A 19,190-nucleotide genomic window follows, 5' to 3' on the forward strand; every position below is an offset into this window, starting at 1 on the left:
ACAAGTAATAAGAATAAGACATAACAGGTATAATGTACATAAAGTTTACAAAAAGCATGGTAAGACATGCTAAGGTCCTGCGATAGTGCAATACAATGTTGGCTACGGATGAGGCACTGGGTCTTATGTACACTACTATACACAATGCTATACTATACAATCTACAGTTATACTATATATCCTTATGCTATCTTGCTATATCCATCTATTTACTATACAAGAACCACTCCCGTTCTTTTTTTATTTTTTAAAGTGACCTTTTCATTGTGTAAAGTGACCATGAGTGTGAGCGTGTGCAGCATGTGTGTGTGTGTGTGTGTTCATGCTAAAGTGCCTGTTAGTGTGTGAGCGTATACAGTGTGTGTGTTGTGTGTGTGCTCATGTGTGCTTGTGTGTGGAGAGTTCAGTGTTCAAGACTCTGATGGCCTGGGGGGAAGAAGCTGAATGCTTATTTGCGCACCACGGTAGGGAAATGTGCTCACCAATACCAATCTGCGGGCTATTAAAAAGTCTTAAATTCACATCACTGACGTACGGATGTATCCCGCCAGGGATCACGTCACAGGAACCTTCCACCTTCAACCAACCATGTAGCTCAGGTCTGCAGAGAGCCACAAAACAATGCACTGGCTATCTTAAAAAAGTCTTACATTCATAATTCTCAATTTAAGGCCTTAAAAGGTATTAAAAAGTCTTACATTTCATTTGCACAGGTCTTACATTTGGGAGCGGCAGCCTGGCTGTCGGGTAATGAAATAATATTAAATATATGAAATGTTTTTGTATTCAAGTCGTTGTTTTTTGCACCGCTACCGGGCTAGCTTGGTGCGTCTGGCGAGAGCTTGTATGGAACGAGTGCAGCCGCCAATTCAGTGTCACTGTGTTTTTTTTTCGTTAATTGTTATTAAAAAGGTCTTAAAAATTCTTAAATCTAACTTGTTGAAAGCTACAGGTACCCTGAATAGAAAAGGAAGTGTTAAAGAGGGGAAATACGGTATGTAATAGAATGTATCTGGGCAACAATAGGTTGGCGTTAAATCGGTAGAGACAAGTTGAGTCTACTTGCCCAACAATGTTGCCCCAAAGATGCCCAGTGTCTCACCACCTTTAGTTAAAGCAGCCAAAGATGCCCAGTGTCTCACCACCTTTAGTTAAAGCAGCCAAAGATGCCCAGTGTCTCACCACCTTTAGTTAAAGCAGCCAAAGCATGTTTTCTTTGTCCGTTATGTGTGTGGGCGGGGCAGGGGGTCGATTTGATTGACATCCTAAAGTGTTTATGAAGACTGGGAGGGCTGGGCTACTCAAATCCAATTGTATTGGATGATTCTGTTAGTGTTTGCCCTCAAGTGCAGAGGGACACCACTCACGAATGAAGTACTTTTTCCAGGAAGAGACAACAATGGACTCCTTACATGAATATAAAAGGATTTTCTTTTTGGCACATAGTGATAAATAGATGAGAACTAGATGTAGACAAAAGGGATAGAATTGGATAACTTTTAATTTCATGGGGTATTTAACCCTTTCACTACTACACTACAGACGGTTAACGTAATGAAGACCGCGTAGACTCATGTACAATTACGTGGAACAAGCACGTACCTTAATGTTTGGGTTTACACCCGATGTGGACCGTTTAGACTCGACCACTAAATGAAGTGCTTATCCCAGTTAACCCTTTCACTACCACACTATAAAGGGTTAACGCTTTCACTACCACACTATAAGGGTTAACGATTTCACTACCACACTATAAAGGGTTAACCCTTTCACTACCACATTATAAAGGGTTAACCCTTTCACTACCACACTATAAAGGGTTAACACTTTCACTACCACACTACAGAAGGTTAACCTTTCACTACCACACTACAGAATGTTAACACTTTCACTACCACACTACACACTACAGACCGTAGACGTTGAGTCTATGCGGTCTTCATTTAAGATAATCTCTACGTTGAGGACTCAACTGATTACATCTTTATCCCTCTCTCTCTCTCTCTCTCTCTCTCTCTCTCTCTCTCTCTCTCTCTCTCTCTCTCTCTCTCTCTCTCTCTCTCTCTCTCTCTGTTAGACGGGACCTTCATCAGGAGCCAACAAAGTGAAAAAGGGAGGATCTTACATGTGCCACAAGGTAATGAGGTGCTTCCATCAAGTAGGTCTGTACAGCGGCAATGTCCTCGGATGTGATTTGTCTCTAGAGTAGATGATTAGAGACAGCGGCTGGGAGAGACTCTGCTCAGGTATTCAAACCAGGCTGACTGTCGAGTCCTTAATCACAATTATAGTTCACGGTTTATTATATTATTTACAGTTTTCTTTTTCCCCCCCTCATAGTTTTATATTCGCATCTAATTTCATTGCCTATATGTATGTCTTTCTACTATTACCCTGCCCATACCTGTACCCCCCCCCCCCCCATGCTGCTATGACGCCCGCTCATCTTATCTTACCTCGCACGTCTCAAAGGGCTTCACGGGTCCACATTACGACACCCCCTTAACCTTAACCCACAAGAACATTAAAATTCCCATTAAACCTTAACCCTTTCACTACCACACTACAGAAGGTTAACCCTTTACTATCACACTACAGACGGTTCAAGTGTGATAGTAAAGGGTTAACCTTCTGTATTGTCGCAGTGAAAGGGTTAACCGTTTGGTAGTGCGGCAGTGACGGGGGAGAAATATATTATGGACGGATCCTCAGAAGGGCAATAACCCAGCCAGCCGTCAGTGGTGTTATTGTCTGTGTTGGACTCGGCGGACAGGGTACGCTTAAGGATATGAGTTGGGCAGTGAATATGAAATCCTACCAGCCCTGTAACCCGGTGCATGACAGGTATTAAAAAACAATGGCATCTCTATGGCATCAGCATTTCCTCCCTGGCTGTACTTCAAGTGAGGGAGCCTCTCTGTGCCGCTGCCCCGTGCACTGAGGGAGAAATGCATCCGTCCCTATTCCTGGCCTTTCCTGTCCTCCTGGCATCAGTTTCTAAAGACCTGTGGGGCTGAAGCAGTTGTATCTCCGCTGTTCCCAGAACAGCCCGTGTTCCACAGTGTCGGCAGTCAGCTGCTGTGCTCGTCCCCCCCCCCCCCCCCCCCCCCCCGAAGGCAGGAAGTGTCTCATAACGTTTAGAACTGAATGATGTCCTAAATGACCTATTTCAAGCGCCCCGTGCCCTCTTATCTTTATCCTCCGATCGCACCGGTCGCTTTGTCCGAGGGAAGGTGTAGGAGTCGGATTCACTTAATCTAAATTGTGTCTTTATTGCCCCATTAGATATGTAGTTGATGAACTTCTTTGTGTTTTGGGTTTATTATGTCATTATGTAAATCCGATATGGTGTCTTACCTGGTCTACCTTTTTTTCATGTTTCCCCTTTACCTCCTATAATATGACGGGTGGTCAGAGGTCAGGTAGTCACAGCTCAGGTAGGCAGAGCTCAGGTGGGCAGAGCTCAGGTGGTCAGGTCTCAGGTGGGCAGAGCTCAGGTAGTCAGAGCTCAGGTGGTCAGAGCTCAGGTGGCAGAGCTCAGGTAGGCAGAGCTCAGGTGGGCAGAGCTCAGGTGGGCAGAGCTCAGGTGGGCAGAGCTCAGGTAGTCAGAGCTCAGGTGGGCAGAGCTCAGGTAGTCAGAGCTCAGGTGGGCAGAGCTCAGGTGGGCAGAGCTCAGGTGGGCAGAGCTCATGTAGTCAGAGCTCAGGTTGGCAGAGCTCAGGTGGTCAGAGGTCAGGTGGGCAGAGCTCAGGTGGTCAGGTCTCAGGTGGGCAGAGCTCAGGTAGTCAGAGCTCAGGTAGTCAGAGCTCAGGTGGGCAGAGCTCAGGTGGGCAGAGCTCAGGTGGGCAGAGCTCAGGTAGTCAGAGCTTAGGTGGGCAGAGCTCAGGTGGTCAGGTCTCAGGTGGGCAGAGCTCAGGTAGTCAGAGCTCAGGTAGTCAGAGCTCAGGTGGGCAGAGCTCAGGTGGGCAGAGGTCAGGTGGGCAGAGCTCAGGTAGTCAGAGCTCAGGTAGAGCTCAGGTAGTCAGAGCTCAGGTGGGCAGAGCTCAGGTGGGCAGAGCTCAGGTGGGCAGAGCTCAGGTGGTCAGAGCTCAGGTGGTCAGAGCTCAGGTGGGCAGAGCTCAGGTGGTCAGAGCTCAGGTGGGCAGAGCTCAGGTGGGCAGAGCTCAGGTGGGCAGAGCTCAGGTGGGCCTCAGGTTTTGACCGCACTTAATGATCAGTTAATCTCAATTTACAAAACCCTTTTGTTTGTTTTCTAGTTATAGCAAGCTATTGGGGCTGTTGTGGAAATAAATTCTTTGCTTACAAATAAAACTGGGACTTTTTTTGGACTGCAATTCGGAGCTTGTCTGACTGCCAACATCATACCTGGAGCCTCAAGGGCAACCTCGGCCCATTGCCTATACAGGAAGCAACAGTTGGGATTGGAGGATCGAGAACAGAGGGCGGGACTTGTGATCAGTTATGTTCACATAGGACAACATGATAGACCCTGTGTGACCTCGTATGGTAGATTTACTGTGTGTGTGTGTGTGTGTGTGTGTGTGTGTGTGTGTGTGTGTGTGTGTGTGTGTGTGTGTGTGTGTGTGTGTGTGTGTGTGTGTGTGTGTGTGTGTGTGTGTGTGTGTGTGTGTGTGTGTGTGTGTGTGTGTGTGTGTGTGTGTGTGTGTGTGTGTGTGTGTGTGTGTGTGTGTGTGTGTGTGTGTGTGTGTGTGTGTGTGTGTGTGTGTGTGTGTGTGTGTGTGGTTGCTATGGCAATGTTGATTGATTGCATGCAAAATAAGTCCTTAGCACAGAGATGCGTTTGTTTAATCTGAAAGAGTGACTGGGGGGGGGGGGGCCAGCAGACTTCAATCAGACATGCTTGGTGAACACATTTGCTCAGTTGTTGTTTTGTACACTTATTTTTATTTTAATTTTTCTATACAAAATCGATGAACAGAAACAACACTCACTCTTATTTTAATTAAATTTTTTATACCATTCCTTTCTCTCCATATTTCACACAGTCACAGATTGTGGCCTCATGGTACCTCACCGAGTCCTGCCATCTCCTCCACCTCTCCTCAAACCTCTCCTTCTGTTGTCTCAGTGGCTCAGTTGTAATTAAAACATGATTAGTCCTCGCTGTGTGCCCCTCAGTCATGTAAAGGAAGTGAGATATGAAGTGGTGGACATTTATCAAAACAAAGAAGAAATTATTTAAATCTTTCTGTGATTGTATCTGTTCTATTTTTTTCAACGGGATCGTAGTACTACTGAGTACATCAGATGTATGTACACAGAGTTGTAGTATTAATATGTACAGTGAAACGGGTATAAAGACAGTAAGTCATACGGGCCAGCATATATTTGGACATTGACAAAATGTCAGCTTTAATTTTACATCCAAATCAGGTGAACAGTGTAGGAATTACAACAGTTTCTACATGTGCGCCCCCCCCCTTTAAGGGACCAAAAGTAATTGGACAAACTAGCAATCCATAAATAAAATGGTCACTTTTAATACTTGGTTGCAAATCCTTTGCGCTCGATGACGGTCCAAAGGCTGGAACCCATAGACATCACCAGACACTGGGGTTTATCCCTGGTGACGCTCTGCCAGGCCTCTACTGCAACCGTTTTCACTTACTGCTTGTTCTTGGGCCATTTTCCCTTCCTTTTTGTCTTCAGCAAGTGAAATGCTCAATTGTATTCAGGTCAGGTGATTGACTTGGCCATTGCATAACATTCCACTTCTTTGCCTTAAAAAAGTATTTTGTTGCTTTCACAGTGTGCTTTGGGTCATTGTCTATCTGCACTGTGAAGCAACATCCAATGAGTTCTGAAGCATTTGGCTGAATATAAGCAGATAATAATGCCCAAAACACTTCAGAATTCATCCTGCTAACACAGTTAACTTAACTGCCGAGATGAAGGGGAACTACAATGAAATCAAGACGGAGCTCAGCGAAATAACGGAGGAGCTCACGCGAATCAATAAAGAACAGAAAGCCAAAATATTCGAGATGGAATATCAAAAACGCAGGCTGAATATTCGCATTGTCGGTCTGGACGAATCAGTGAGATGTGAAAACCCTGAAGAGTTTGCCACAGAATTACAGAAAATCTTGGGAACAGGAATCCTTCCTAAAATACCGGAGGTGGATGAGTGCTTCAGATTGGGACCCCGCTCCAGTGACAGCAACGCTAAGCCCAGAGTGATATTAGTTGTACTGCGCCAAGTCAGAATAAAAGAAATGATTATGCGTGGAATTCGCAAGATGAAAGGCAATCTGAAACACATGGAGGTACCAATACACTGCTTTGAAGATTATTGTCGTGATGTAGTGGAACTGCGTGCCAAGTTCAAGACGGTGATGTCTCAACTATACCTGGGGAAACACAGACCCCTACTAATATACCCTGCAATACTTCGCGCCGTCGACAAACAAGGAGCAAAAGTTCTCCTCAAATCGCCTGAAGAGGCAGCCAAATTCCTGTCTGAACAGGAGCTGATTAGTGTATAAATGGCCTTTTAAATCTCAGTTATGCAAGGTCACCATATAGTACAACCTTTAATATTCAGGTTGTACTATATCAAGGATTTGGGACAGAGAGACCTACGTGCTCAGAGTTTTTGAATGCTTTCCCCGACGTGTATATTATTGCGGACATATTGGATTTAAGATTGGAACACTCCAGAACATACTGGAACATTCAGACAATGTAAAAATGACATATTGGAATAATCTAGAACATCGAAGCATTCTTTGATATATGGAGCATTCTGGAATATCAGCAATACGTGGTCATTCATTCTACCAGAAGCCCCTCGGGGGAATAATCAACAGCTATCTAGATACAAAACCACAGAGCCATCATAGCCGGCCGGCTGAAAGATCACTCTACACAACGATCATCGCCCACCCCGGTCGGGGGAAATGCTGCATATACGTATTTAAAAATTGTTTTTTTATTAATGGGAAATAATTTCACTACTTCTCCAATTAATACTTTAGATGTTTAAGCATAGCAATGCTCTTTTAAGATCTAAGTTAATGTTCTCTTCCTTTTACTTGTTTTTTTTTTTTTTTTTTTTTTTTTTTTTTCTTTCTTTTTCATCCGCTCTCTCTGATTTATTGAGGCTCTCTCTTCAGTTCAATACCTTCATATTATTCATGGGTTACTATAAATTACTATAAATTACAAGTTCATATAAAATGTAAGTGATTAAGGCATGACAATTGAAGCTTATTTTTGGTCTTTATTTTTAGTTTATCTCATTTAAATTTTTATTTATTTATTTTTTACGGGTAAGTGGCCAAGCCACAGTCGACATTCTACTTAGGGTAGAATTTAGAGTGTTAGATCCTATGGTATACATAGGAATGTTAAGGATAATTGGATCATTCTGGGATATCCGGTGGTGCAAGGGAGAGAGTCATACGCAAAGGTTGTGTTCATGGAACACAATCCTGTACGACTCTCGGTGGGAGGGAAGGGTAGGGGATTTTTATTTGTATATATGTATGTTTTTAAGCTCGGCTCTCAACGGGACCTCACTAGTGGGATGTATATCTAGTATTGCCTCGCACTCTAGAAGCATTACCAAAAATTACAATGCAACATGTATAGACTATGGCTAGTTTGAATATAATGATATGGAACACCGGGGGAATAAATAACCAACTTAAACGCAAAAGCGTGCTCACACTGATGAAAAAAGAACATGTGGACATTGCTCTGCTAAGCGAAACACACATTCTAGGGAAAGACATAGGTAAATTAGCGGACAACATATACCATAATATCAGTCACTCCTCTATTGGTACGAGAACTCGGGGTGTAGCAATAGTCGTTAAACGTAAGTTGAATATTGTACTAAAGGGAGTATGGTCTGATGTAGAAGGTCGGATAACTATAGCTAAGATTGAACATAAGAACAGGAAAATAGCGTTGATAGCGGTATACGCCCCAAATTTGTACGAAGAAGATTTCTTCACTACACTAACCAATGCAATGTTAGACATTCCCGATTACTCATTTATAATAGGAGCGGATTTTAATGCCATCTGGAACCCAAGGATAGACAAATCTTACCTCGCCTTTTCCAGCGAACAAAAGAATTCATCGAAGGCATTAAAGGATTGGTCAAAGATTACAGGTGTAAAGGACTTATGGCGGTTACTTAACCCCACGACCCGAAAGTACTCTTGTCGATCTGCGAGACATAAGACACTATCCAGAATAGATTATGTCTTTGCATCACAGAAACTATTTGATAATTATGAAGTGGAAATGATACCCAACGCACTATCAGATCACTGTTATTTACTTCTTAAAGGTACATTTGGTATACTATCCTCCCGAGCCCCAAGATGGCGATTTAACTCGTTGCTGCTTAACAACAAGGAATTCATTACACAACTCAAAGAAGCTCTTATAGTATTCCAACGGGAGAATGTAAACTCGGTGCAAGACCCCAGAATAATATGGATGTCGGTAAAGGGAATGATCAAAGACTTCACGGATAGCTTTTCCTCCAAAATGCGCAAGAATCAAAACACAAAACTGGATGAGCTGGAAACGCTTTACTCAACGTTATTTAATTCTCTGAAATACAACAACTCAACTCGACTAGAAAATCAAGTTAACGTACTAAAAATAGAGATCAATGACATATACAGACAACAATCGGAAATACAAATACGCAGCACAAGACAACAGCAGTACTCCCATGGTTCCAAACCCAGCCACCTATTAGCCATGCAATTAAGAATTAATGCAACATTTGCAGATATAACTACCATTAGAGCACAACAAGTACTTGTAACAGATCCGGTAAAAATAAACGATACATTCAAAGTATTCTACTCCGATTTATATAAATCAGAAATGACCTTCGATCAAAACAAAATGGACACATTTCTTAATCAAATTATTCTCCCTAAACTCTCAGAGGATGACGCTAAACAGTTAGAAATACCGATCACACTAGAGGAACTCAAGATGGCCATAACCGCAATGAAAAGTGGTAAGGCTCCAGGAAGAGACGGTTTCCCATCAGAAATGTACCTTTCTTGTTGGGACATAATTGGCCCCTTATTACTAAATATGATCTTATACTCAGTCAAAGAGGGGAACTTCCATAAAACCGACAATATTGCACTCATAACAGTCCTCCTTAAAAAAGACAAAGACCCCAACGAGTGCGGTAGTTATAGACCTGTAAGCCTCCTCGGAACAGATATCAAACTGTACTCTAAGGTATTAGCCATCAGATTACAAAAGCATATGACGTCTTTAGTTCACCCGGACCAAACTGGCTTCATAGGAGGCCGCCTGATCACTGAGAACATAAGACGTATACTGCACGTACTTGATGCCGACAAAGAGGATACCATACCTAAGGCGATACTGTCCCTGGATGCTATGAAGGCCTTTGACAGGCTGGAATGGTCGTATCTGTGGGCAGTGCTAGAAAGGATGGGGTTAGGAAAAGGATTCATCGATATGATTAAAGTATTATACAAAGACCCATCGGCCATGATTATAACAGGCACAATCATCTCCGATATCTTTCCGGTATCGCGCTCAGCCAGACAAGGTTGCCCTCTTAGTCCCGGTCTGTTCAATCTATCATTAGAGCCGTTAGCACAATATATAAGACAATCCCAATCCATAGAACCTATCGTAATCAAGGGCACACAACAAAAAATTTGTTTATATGCGGACGATGTAATATTGTTCATGAAAAACCCCAACACCACATTGCCTCATCTGCTCAAATTGATTGAGGACTTTGGTGATTTATCGGGATTTAAGATAAATTGGCCGAAGTCGGCTTTCCTTCCACTTAACACCCCTGCAAAAAAAGATACAACCCTCCCAGGACAGATACCGATGGTAAAACATTTCAGATGCTTGGGAGTGGAAATATTCCCTACCATAAGACAAACGGTGAAGCACAACTACACAAAAATCCAAAACAAAATCAAAGACGACCTTGATAGATGGACAAAACTTAAGAACACAGTACAAGCACGGATATCAATAGTTAAGATGGATGTACTACCTAAAATCAACTTCTTCTGTTCAATGCTACCGTTACCCCCTCCAGAGGGTTACTGGAAAAGATTACACTCCTCCACATACAAATTTATTTGGAATAACAAACCACCACGTATAAAAAGATCCACCGCACAGAGAAATAAAGCAGATGGTGGCATGGCATTTCCAGATTTTTTCCTATATTTCAAGGCGTACTCATTAAGTCCATTGACAACATGGTTTGACTCCCAAGCATTAGCATCTTGGAGGAAAATAGAAGAAAACATAGTAGCCCCACATAGACTGAAGGACATAGCATACACTAAACTACCAATCAAGCACTGTGAACGAAAATTTGGCCCCATAATTACTCATGCGATCCGGATATGGCGTGAATCACAAAAAAAAAATCCTAACCCACAAGAATGGCACAACCATACTCCCTTATTCAATAACAATGCTCTCTTAATTGGAAAACGACCTATAAGATTCCCTATATGGGAAAAGCAAGGCATACACTCATTAGGGGATATTTTTAACAAACAGGGTTTTTGTAGTGATAAAGAAATACGCAAAAAATTTAATCTCACCAAGTCCACATGGCTTTTTCACAAACAGTTAGAGCTATGTTTGAAGTCTCACGGTGTTCCATTAGACAGACCAATTGAACACCACAGATACCACAAACTCTTCTACTCAAGAGAGACATCGAGAGGTTTTGTTTCAGAATTTTATCATCAATTACTAACGTCCTCGTATGAAACCCTCCAACTTGACTCTGTCTGGAGGAGGGATATACCAGACCTGGAAAATGACTTTGATTGGCAAGGAGCCTGGGCAAATGTCCGACTTACATCAAGGAACCCGGATCATCAACAAATCAATCTTAACTATATTCACAGGACATACTTGACTCCTATAAGACTGTGCCGAATGGGGCTCAAACAAGATTCCAAATGCACCCAATGTACAAATGGGGACGAAGGGACATTTATGCACATGTATTGGGACTGCTCACCAGTTAAGGCATTCTGGGAAGATGTGACCCAACAAATATCAAAACTCGTATCTTGGAATATACCTGTACACCCCTCGGTATTGCTGTTGAATGATGTTTTTGAGTTTGCAGTGAATCCACAGCTAAAGAGATTGGTTTTATCGGGTATCACAGTAGCCAAAAAGCTGATCGCATCACGCTGGTTTCAACCGGAAAAAATGTGCCGTAAAGTTTGGTTTCTTACATATCTCGATGTAATTTACCATGAAATATCTACAGCAAGAATTCTGGGTCTCAATGAATCCAAAATGTCAATGTGGTTAGAAGTGGTGGAGAGAATAAAAGCTAGCTTATAATGGTAGTGTCTGGTTAGGTGCGAGGGATAGTGGAGGTACTTCTCAAGGTGGGGTCCGGGAGGGGGGGTTTCGAGCTGAGCATATGTATGTAGGGTTTTTTTTTAGATAACAGGTATTATGGGTATATCTTATATAAAACAACTAACCAAAATGTGATCTCATTGGATGTGCCCTGACAATTAATGCTTGTATATCTTATCGTGTGTTGTCATGTTTGTTTATATGTTTGTTTTAAAAAAGAATAAAAAAATAAAATACAAAAGAATTCATCCTGCTGCTTTTAACAGCAGCCATATAATCAATAAATAACAAGTTCTGTTGCCATGCATGCCCAGGCCATAACACTACCACCACCATGCTTCACTGATGAGGTGGTATGCTTTGGACCATGAGCAGTTTCATTTCCTTTCCAGAAACCTTTCCTAATTCCTGCACCGTTCACCTGGTTTGAATGTAAAAACCCTCAGGTTAAAGCTGAACGTCTGTACTTAAAGCACATCTTGATTGTTTCATTTCAAATCCATGGTGGTGGTGTACAGAGCCAAAATGATCAAGTATGTTGATATATGTAACCAATATTTATGGACCTGACTGTATATAATACGGTAAGAATAAATACATGTATGTTTATACAGCATTATTGTACATGCTATATATACAGAGTTATATGCAGGTGTATAAGTAGGTTTATAGAAGAATCATTTGCAGGTATATTCAGAAAGATATGTATATATTATATATACATATATAGGCAATGAAATATAATATATAAATGTATATATAAACATTATATACAGCACTATTGTACATGCTATCATACAGAGTTACATGTATACATATACATGAGGTGCCACAAACCAAATGTCCTTCCCAAGTCATGATTCCTTTATATCTCCCTCCAGTCCTACTGCTACAGGTACCGGTGTGCAGCGCGGAGCCAGAACACGCCTGACAGTTCGGCCTCCAATCTGGGCTTCCGCTGCGCCTCTCGGGAGGAGGGGTGACGGAGCCGCGTCGAGCCCTCAGAGCAGCGGGCCCTCCGTCCAGCACGCAGCTGCCAGACCCCCAGGCCCGGCCCTGCAACCAAATAACTAGACATTAAGGGAATGTTTGATAATTGATTATTCAGCCCCTGTGGGTGTATGGAACAGAACGTTCTTTCTTGTTTTGCACATGGAGCTGGATTTTCTGGAATCTGTCGCCCGGGAAGGACTCATTATTGCTGCCCATAATGGTAAATGGTGCATTTATACAGCAGCTTTTATCCAAAGCGCTTTACAATTTGTTCCTCACATTTTACCCATTCAATCACACACCGACCGACGGCGGAGGCGACCATGCAAGGTGCCAACCTGCTCATCGCGAGCAATTAGGGGTTAAGTGTCTTGCTCAAGGACACTTCGTCACGCTGCCCGGGAGGAGCGGGAATCGAACTGGGAACCTCCGGATTACCAGACGACTGCTCTACCTCCTCCTGAGCCACTGCAGCCCATGTATAAGTATACTTAGCCCATGCAGTCGGGAAGAAGAGAATCAGCGACTGGGTTGAAAAGTTTGAGTGAGAGAAATCTTGCAGTGATACCCTGTTTTATTGAAGGGGTGTTTATTATCGACAGAGCTTTGGATAAAAGCATCCACCAGATATGTGATTATTAAAAGCATCCACCAGATATGTGATTATTAAAACCATCCACCAGATGGTGTATGTTATGTGATTATTAAAAGCGTCCACCAGATGGTGCATGTTATGTTATGTTATTATTGACAGAGCTGCTCAAATGTGGACTAATGGTACAGTATTTGACAGGTAATTGTGATTTTTGAAGGTATTTTCAAGCTGTAAAATGTTTTGTTTACATAAATGTTTATAAACTAGGCAACTGTGATAGGGTCACGAGAAGAATGAAATATTTTATATTATCCTTCGAGAATTAAGTTAAAATCTCAAGAAGAAAGTACATATTTTGATAATAAAGCCATGGTGTTTTGAGAATAAAATGGAGATTTCGAGATCATGTGTTTTGTCTGAAAATGTTGACTTTATTCTTGAAATTTCAACTTTAATCTTGGAATTTTGACTTCATTCTCAAAGGATAATGTGTAGAATATTGTCCTATGGCCCTATTACTCTTTTGTAATAGGTGAACGGTGTGATTAGAATTTTTTGAACTGAACATTCCAATGAGGCCGTCGCATCACAATTCAAGATTATTATATATATAACATGAACATAATTATGAAATAATAACATGATGCTGAATAACCGTTAACATGAAATAACACAATGAAAACGTGCATAATGAGGGCTCATTGGCTGGCGTGGGTTACAAGACATCCAAAAGAACCAATGTTAAAATCTTATTTGACAAAAAAAAAAATCCATAATTATCTTTTGTAATTCTGGATAATCCCTGCTTCCTGTGTTCCTATAAGCAGATGTGCTCAGCTAGCTAACCCTTACAACTCATGAAATAACTTCTGTGTGTGAGAGAGAGACACAGGTATTCATGAAATAAAATAATGATTTCCATTCATTATCGAGACTCATGTTTGTCTCGGTGTGAGTTTTTAATGAATAAATATTTTTGTCGACTCCTTGAGGTTGTGTGCAGCCAGCCATCACGTGTTTTATCATCCATTTTGTCGGTGGACGACTACACATGATGATCATCACCTCTAACGTACAGAATAAGGTATACGGTGAACAGAGATGCTGTATGGAAATGTAATATTTAGACCTTACGGGACCTGGACTGTGCTGTCAACCTATACTTATGTTTTATTCAAGTACGAGCTCGACTCCCAGGACAGACTGAGATAAACAACAGAGTGCTCTTTGCCCTCTGTGTGTACAGTATAGGCACAATGTGCCACAGCTCCACACAAACAAAGTGAAAACAACCTGAATTATTCATGGCCAGGACACTTGCTAGGTGACAGAACAAGGCTAAAATCTCCATGAAACAATCATCAATACGGTCCCCGAACGGCAAGCTTTTTCCTATCCAGCAAACAAGCTCTTGATATAATTGAACATAAAGCATATATATTACTGTTAATCAATATGTTGTCAAACCTCAAGCCCTCTTCTTTACTGTCATTATTCTAGTAATATGTTTTTTTTTGTAGTACAGGGATTGTGTATCAAACTAGTAGCCTATAGCAGTGGTTCAAAGTGGGGTCCCCATTCCCCAACAAATGGGGAATATTAATTCATTTATTTCACCAATCTATTCTTCTAGATGTTATCACAGTGAGAGAGGGTATACTAATGGCTATTCTGCTCTCCTCTGTTATCTCTAATTTGGGGGTCATTGACATGAAAAGGTTTGAGAGCCACTGGCCCATAGCAGCCACCAGAGGGCAGCACCGACTCAATGATCCACTCCACTTTTTATTTTATTGTATTACACGGTTCGTAAAGTAGTTACTATTGTTTCAACTCTGACCTCTCAGGAGCCACGCGTACCGTCAGATTCCTAGATATAGAAACATGTAATGTGTTTAAACTGCCTGCTTGTACTGAGGTTGAGGATACATGCTTTCAGAGACTACATGCCGTTACTCCTCTCCTGTAGTTGGAAAGACTCACACCTCCTCTTCCAACATCACATTAGTGTTCTTTGTAGGATATCTCAGACATACGTCATGCAATTATGTGTTCGTGTTAGGGAATGTCGAAAAACCTCAAAAGACTTACTTTTATCCCACAAGCTATTTCAGTGTTATATGTGTACTGTATATCTACCAACATAATATAATGTGCATATTATTCGCATTATGCACTTTAAAAACGTTCTTAGTTTTGATGGTATAGCGGTATTTGAGTTTTGTTTTCCAGTACAATTTAAAGCGCTTTTTATATATATATAATATATAATATATATACATATTTTTTACGTCTTTATCTTGTAATACATTGTCTCTCGGAATAATATATCCACAGTCACAAAGAATGTGAGGAGACAGAGCATTCTTCTACGCAGAGTTCGGCTGTAAAACATTTAGCAGGATGTGTATGGAAGCAAAGGAGTGACAGAAGTATTTGAATTTGATCAGACACTCCTTTGCTTCCATAGATGTGACGTACGGGCGTAGAGACAGCTCTGTGTGGATAGAGAGAGGCAGATTCGACTCAGGGGAGTGGGGTGTGTGACTACATGTAAACTGTTTCATGTTCTTCCTTTCTTCTGTTTCACTGGAATTCTGTTGCTAGGGAACAGTTTGAAGTGTATTTCACGTCAGTTATTGCATTAGCAAACATTGCAACAGGAAACTGTCTATGCCACTTAACATTATGACAATAAAAACAAACAAAAACCAGCATTCTAGAACAGACTTACATTTGGTTTCCTCAGTTGATAGTAGAACAAACCCAACAGGGAATAAAATATTGTCCTAGCTGTTTCCTAGTAACACGTCAAGGAAACACAAAGAAATCAGTTGTCAAGGTGACCAAGAAGTCAGTTGTCAAGGTGATTTAGTTTTTAATTATCTTAAAAATGTACCGCATGTTTGTATGTATTTTTACAATATGTTTATCGTGGACGACAGCCTTTGCATGGATTCAATCAATCAATTCATGACAGTATACCTTCATATTAGGTATACCTCCCAGGCCTAAGGTACTGTATATAACATTATGTCTTTGGCTTGAATGATAATGAGAACAGAGACAAAATGTGTGCAAAAGAACAAAACTTTATTTCAAGAGTACATTTAGCATGTGGAATAAACCATAAACTAGGTGATACGCAAAAAGAGTCTATCAATATAAGAAATAACTGGCAGGAAAAGAATGAAAAAGCTCCTACTATACTTGAGTAAATAACCCAGAATGTTATTAATAAACATTCACGTCTCTATCACTTAACAGCATGTTTATCAACAAACTAAATTATCCTATCTTCTCGCAATTCAAAGTAAAAAAAAAATAAAAAAAGGTTCAAATTATAGTTGATACAACATTACTGCACAATCGCTAACGTTACTCAGTAGACAGAATAGCACGTCTATACCTCATCAGTCAGCATTTAATCGAAGTTTATACAAACTCCCATCACCCGTCAGTGCGCCAACAGATTACCTGTTTTACAAATCAAGAGAAAGAAAACACTGAACTCTACTAATACTGCAAGAAGACCAAAAGGCCCCCCCCCCACTGTCGCATCGTCAACTCGGAAAAAAGTGAGTCGAAATGCACCACAGAAATATAGAGCGTAGCAACTAAGCCTAAACACAGCTGCCATCTTGGAGAGTTCCAAAACAAGAGGAATAGAAAGAGTCAAGCGGAGGCGATACGCTATACTAATACAAATCCTGTCCTTAATCACTCTGCCCCTCATCAGCAAAGCCTGAGAATACAAAAAACATTTGCAACTTTATCTGACTTTTGCACCAAAATGGCAAAAGTGTGTCTCTGTTTGTGCCGCCGGAGTGGCGGCCGGGGGCCTCCTCACCACATGTAGTAGCTACGCGTGGTGTCGACGGGCGAGGGTTTGCCCTCGGCGCAGGCGTCCTTCTCCTTCTCGCTGTCGGTCTCCCACAGGTTGATGAGCGGCGGGTAGAGCTCGTTCAGAGGGATGGAGGAGGTCTTCTGCATGTACTTCTTCAGGGAGTGATGGTAGTTCTTCCTCTTCCACCGGCGGGCCATGTAAACGCCGACCGTGGCCAGGCTGAGGAAGGCCAGCATGGTGGCCATGACGGCGAGCACGGCGGCGCTGGGGTGCTGGTCCGACACGTCCAGGGCGAAGGTGACGCTCCGCGTGGTCACGTTGACGCAGGACTTGTGCGTCTGCAGGTGGATGTTGGAGACGGTGAGGCAGACCTCGTACTCCGTGGCGGGCTGGAGGTGCGTGAGGTTGTACTCGTGGACGTCGACGGGCACGCGCGCCGTGTAGGTGATGTGGGGGTTGTCGATCTTCATAGTGGCGGAGGCCCACTTCAGGTTGGAGGTCATGGCGTTCGAGTTGATCTTCCAGGAGACCAGGATGGAGTGAGACTCCGTCTGCTTGACGTAGATCTTCATCACCTGGGCGCTGTCCAGCAGGGTCCCGTTCACGCGGATGGTGGTGACCCGGGTATCGGCCCCCTCCGTATTCTGAGCCACGCAGGTGTAGCGACCCGAGTCCTCCACCTGGATGTGGGACAGCCGCAGCGTCCCGTCACTGCTCAGGTGGTAGCGCTCCGACACCGTGTCCACGGTGATCTTGCTTCCGAGGGGAGAGACCCAATAGATCTCAGGCTCTGGCTCAGCCATGGCCCGGCAGTCCAGACTGACACTCGTGCCCAGCTCCAGGCTCAGGTGACTGGGGAAGGTGTCGTGGGATATGAGGGGGAGGCACTGCTCCGGGGAGTCCAGCAGCCTCACTTCTCTAACACGCTGGCCTCTGAGCTCCAGCGGTGAGGAACACAGCATGGCCAGGGGTTCCATGAAGCGTACTGTGGTCCTGTTGGTGCTCATCCACTGGATGACACAGTCACAGCGTAGCGGGTTGCTGTGCAGACTGATCTCCCTCAGATTCGGCAAGGCCTCCACGGTGCGCTGGTAGAGGGCGTTGAGTGCGTTGTTGTTTAGCATCAGGCTTTCCATAGAGGGCACATCCCTAAAGGCCAGCCTGTGGATGTAGGACAGCTTGGGGTTGTTGGTGGCCTCGAGCTTCGTGAGCTCCGGCAGGTTGTCCATGGAATAGCGGTCGATGGACACGAGCTCCATCATGTTATTGACGCCCAGCTCCTTCAGACGCAACATGTTTCTGAAGTCTCCTTCTTGGATTTTGTGAACCGGGTTCTTGTTCAAATCCAGAAACTTCAGGTTTGGAACTTTCTGGAGGGCCAACTGGGGGATCCTGACCAGCTTGTTGTCATAGAAGGAGATGCTCTCCAGGTTATCCAAGCCTACCAGGGCATTTCCCGGGATATCGGTCAGATCCATGCCGGCCAGGACCAGGCTCCTCAGACTCGCCAGAGGCTTAAAGTTCATGTCCAGGATGCCAAAGACCGGGTTCTCGCCGATCATGAGGATCTCCAAGTTGGGTACGGCCTCGAACCAGCGGCTGTCTATGATCCGGAGCTTGTTGGAGTTGAGGTGGAGGCGCAGCAGGCTGCGCAGGCCCTGGAAGGCCCCGGGGGAAATGGAGCTGATCTGGTTGTGGTTGATGTAGAGCTCCTGGAGGTTGGCCAGGTCCCGCAGGCAGTGGTCCAGCAGCTGGCTGATCTGGTTCTCCTCCAGGTGCAGCGTGGTGAGCTGGTTCATGTCAGTGAGGCCCACGGACTCCACGCTGCTGAGGTTGTTCTGGGACAGGTCCAGCTCCGTCAGGTTGAACAGGGCCTCCAGCTCCCCGCCGGTGTGGGAGATGAAGTTACTCTGCAGCAGCAGCACCTGGGTGTCGGCGGACAGGTTGGCGGGGATGCGAGTGAGCCTCAGGTCGTTGCAGTCCACGGTGGTCGCCTCCCTGTAGGTGGACTGGGGGGTGAACCAGGGGCGGACCTCGCACACGCACAGCCGAGGGCATTCCCTGCCCCACGCCAGGGGCAGCAGCAGCAGCCCCGCCGCACACAGCCAGGCCAGCCGAGGCCAGTCGAGGGAGGCCATGCCGTCTGCTCTCTCTCTCTGCTGCTCACACTAGGCTCGGAGGAGATCTGGAGAAGGGCCTGGGAAGCGAAGGTAAACCACTGTTCATGAGCACCAGGCCTCCTCGGCCGCTGTTGCTTCAGGCGGAGGTGCCGTTCCAAGCAGCGGTGTCTAATCCTGTGTGTGTTTGGGGGGGAAAGAGGCCAGGGGACAGTCCGGTCCACAAGCTCCGCCT

The 19,190-nt window shown here is 43.8% G+C and overlaps 2 protein-coding genes across 3 annotated transcripts in view; one reads left to right on the plus strand and one right to left on the minus strand.

The window, feature by feature from the left end:
• The window catches only part of sumf1 (sulfatase modifying factor 1), a 46,576-nt gene extending 32,745 nt beyond the window's left edge, over positions 1-13,831 (plus strand). For both annotated transcript variants that reach the window (XM_084316208.1, XM_084316207.1), the window contains 2 exons: positions 2,078-2,137; positions 12,285-13,831. In XM_084316208.1, the coding sequence (XP_084172334.1) occupies positions 2,078-2,137; positions 12,285-12,386 (162 nt within the window). In that variant the 3' untranslated portion in view covers positions 12,387-13,831. The remainder of the gene's footprint in view (positions 1-2,077; positions 2,138-12,284) is intronic.
• A 2,986-nt stretch (positions 13,832-16,817) lies between these two features.
• On the minus strand, positions 16,818-18,976 carry LOC311229534 (leucine-rich repeat neuronal protein 1-like; the record flags this gene model as incomplete). The annotated part of the gene is made up of 1 exon (XM_084315610.1): positions 16,818-18,976. The coding sequence occupies one exon, from the start codon at positions 18,974-18,976 to the stop codon at positions 16,838-16,840; it is 2,139 nt and encodes a 712-aa protein (XP_084171736.1). The 3' UTR covers positions 16,818-16,837.
• Between the last annotated feature and the right edge of the window lie 214 nt (positions 18,977-19,190).

This window comes from Notolepis coatsorum (assembly GCF_963971535.1).
Source record: "Notolepis coatsorum genome assembly, chromosome: 6".
NCBI classification, from domain to species: domain Eukaryota; kingdom Metazoa; phylum Chordata; class Actinopteri; order Aulopiformes; family Paralepididae; genus Notolepis; species Notolepis coatsorum.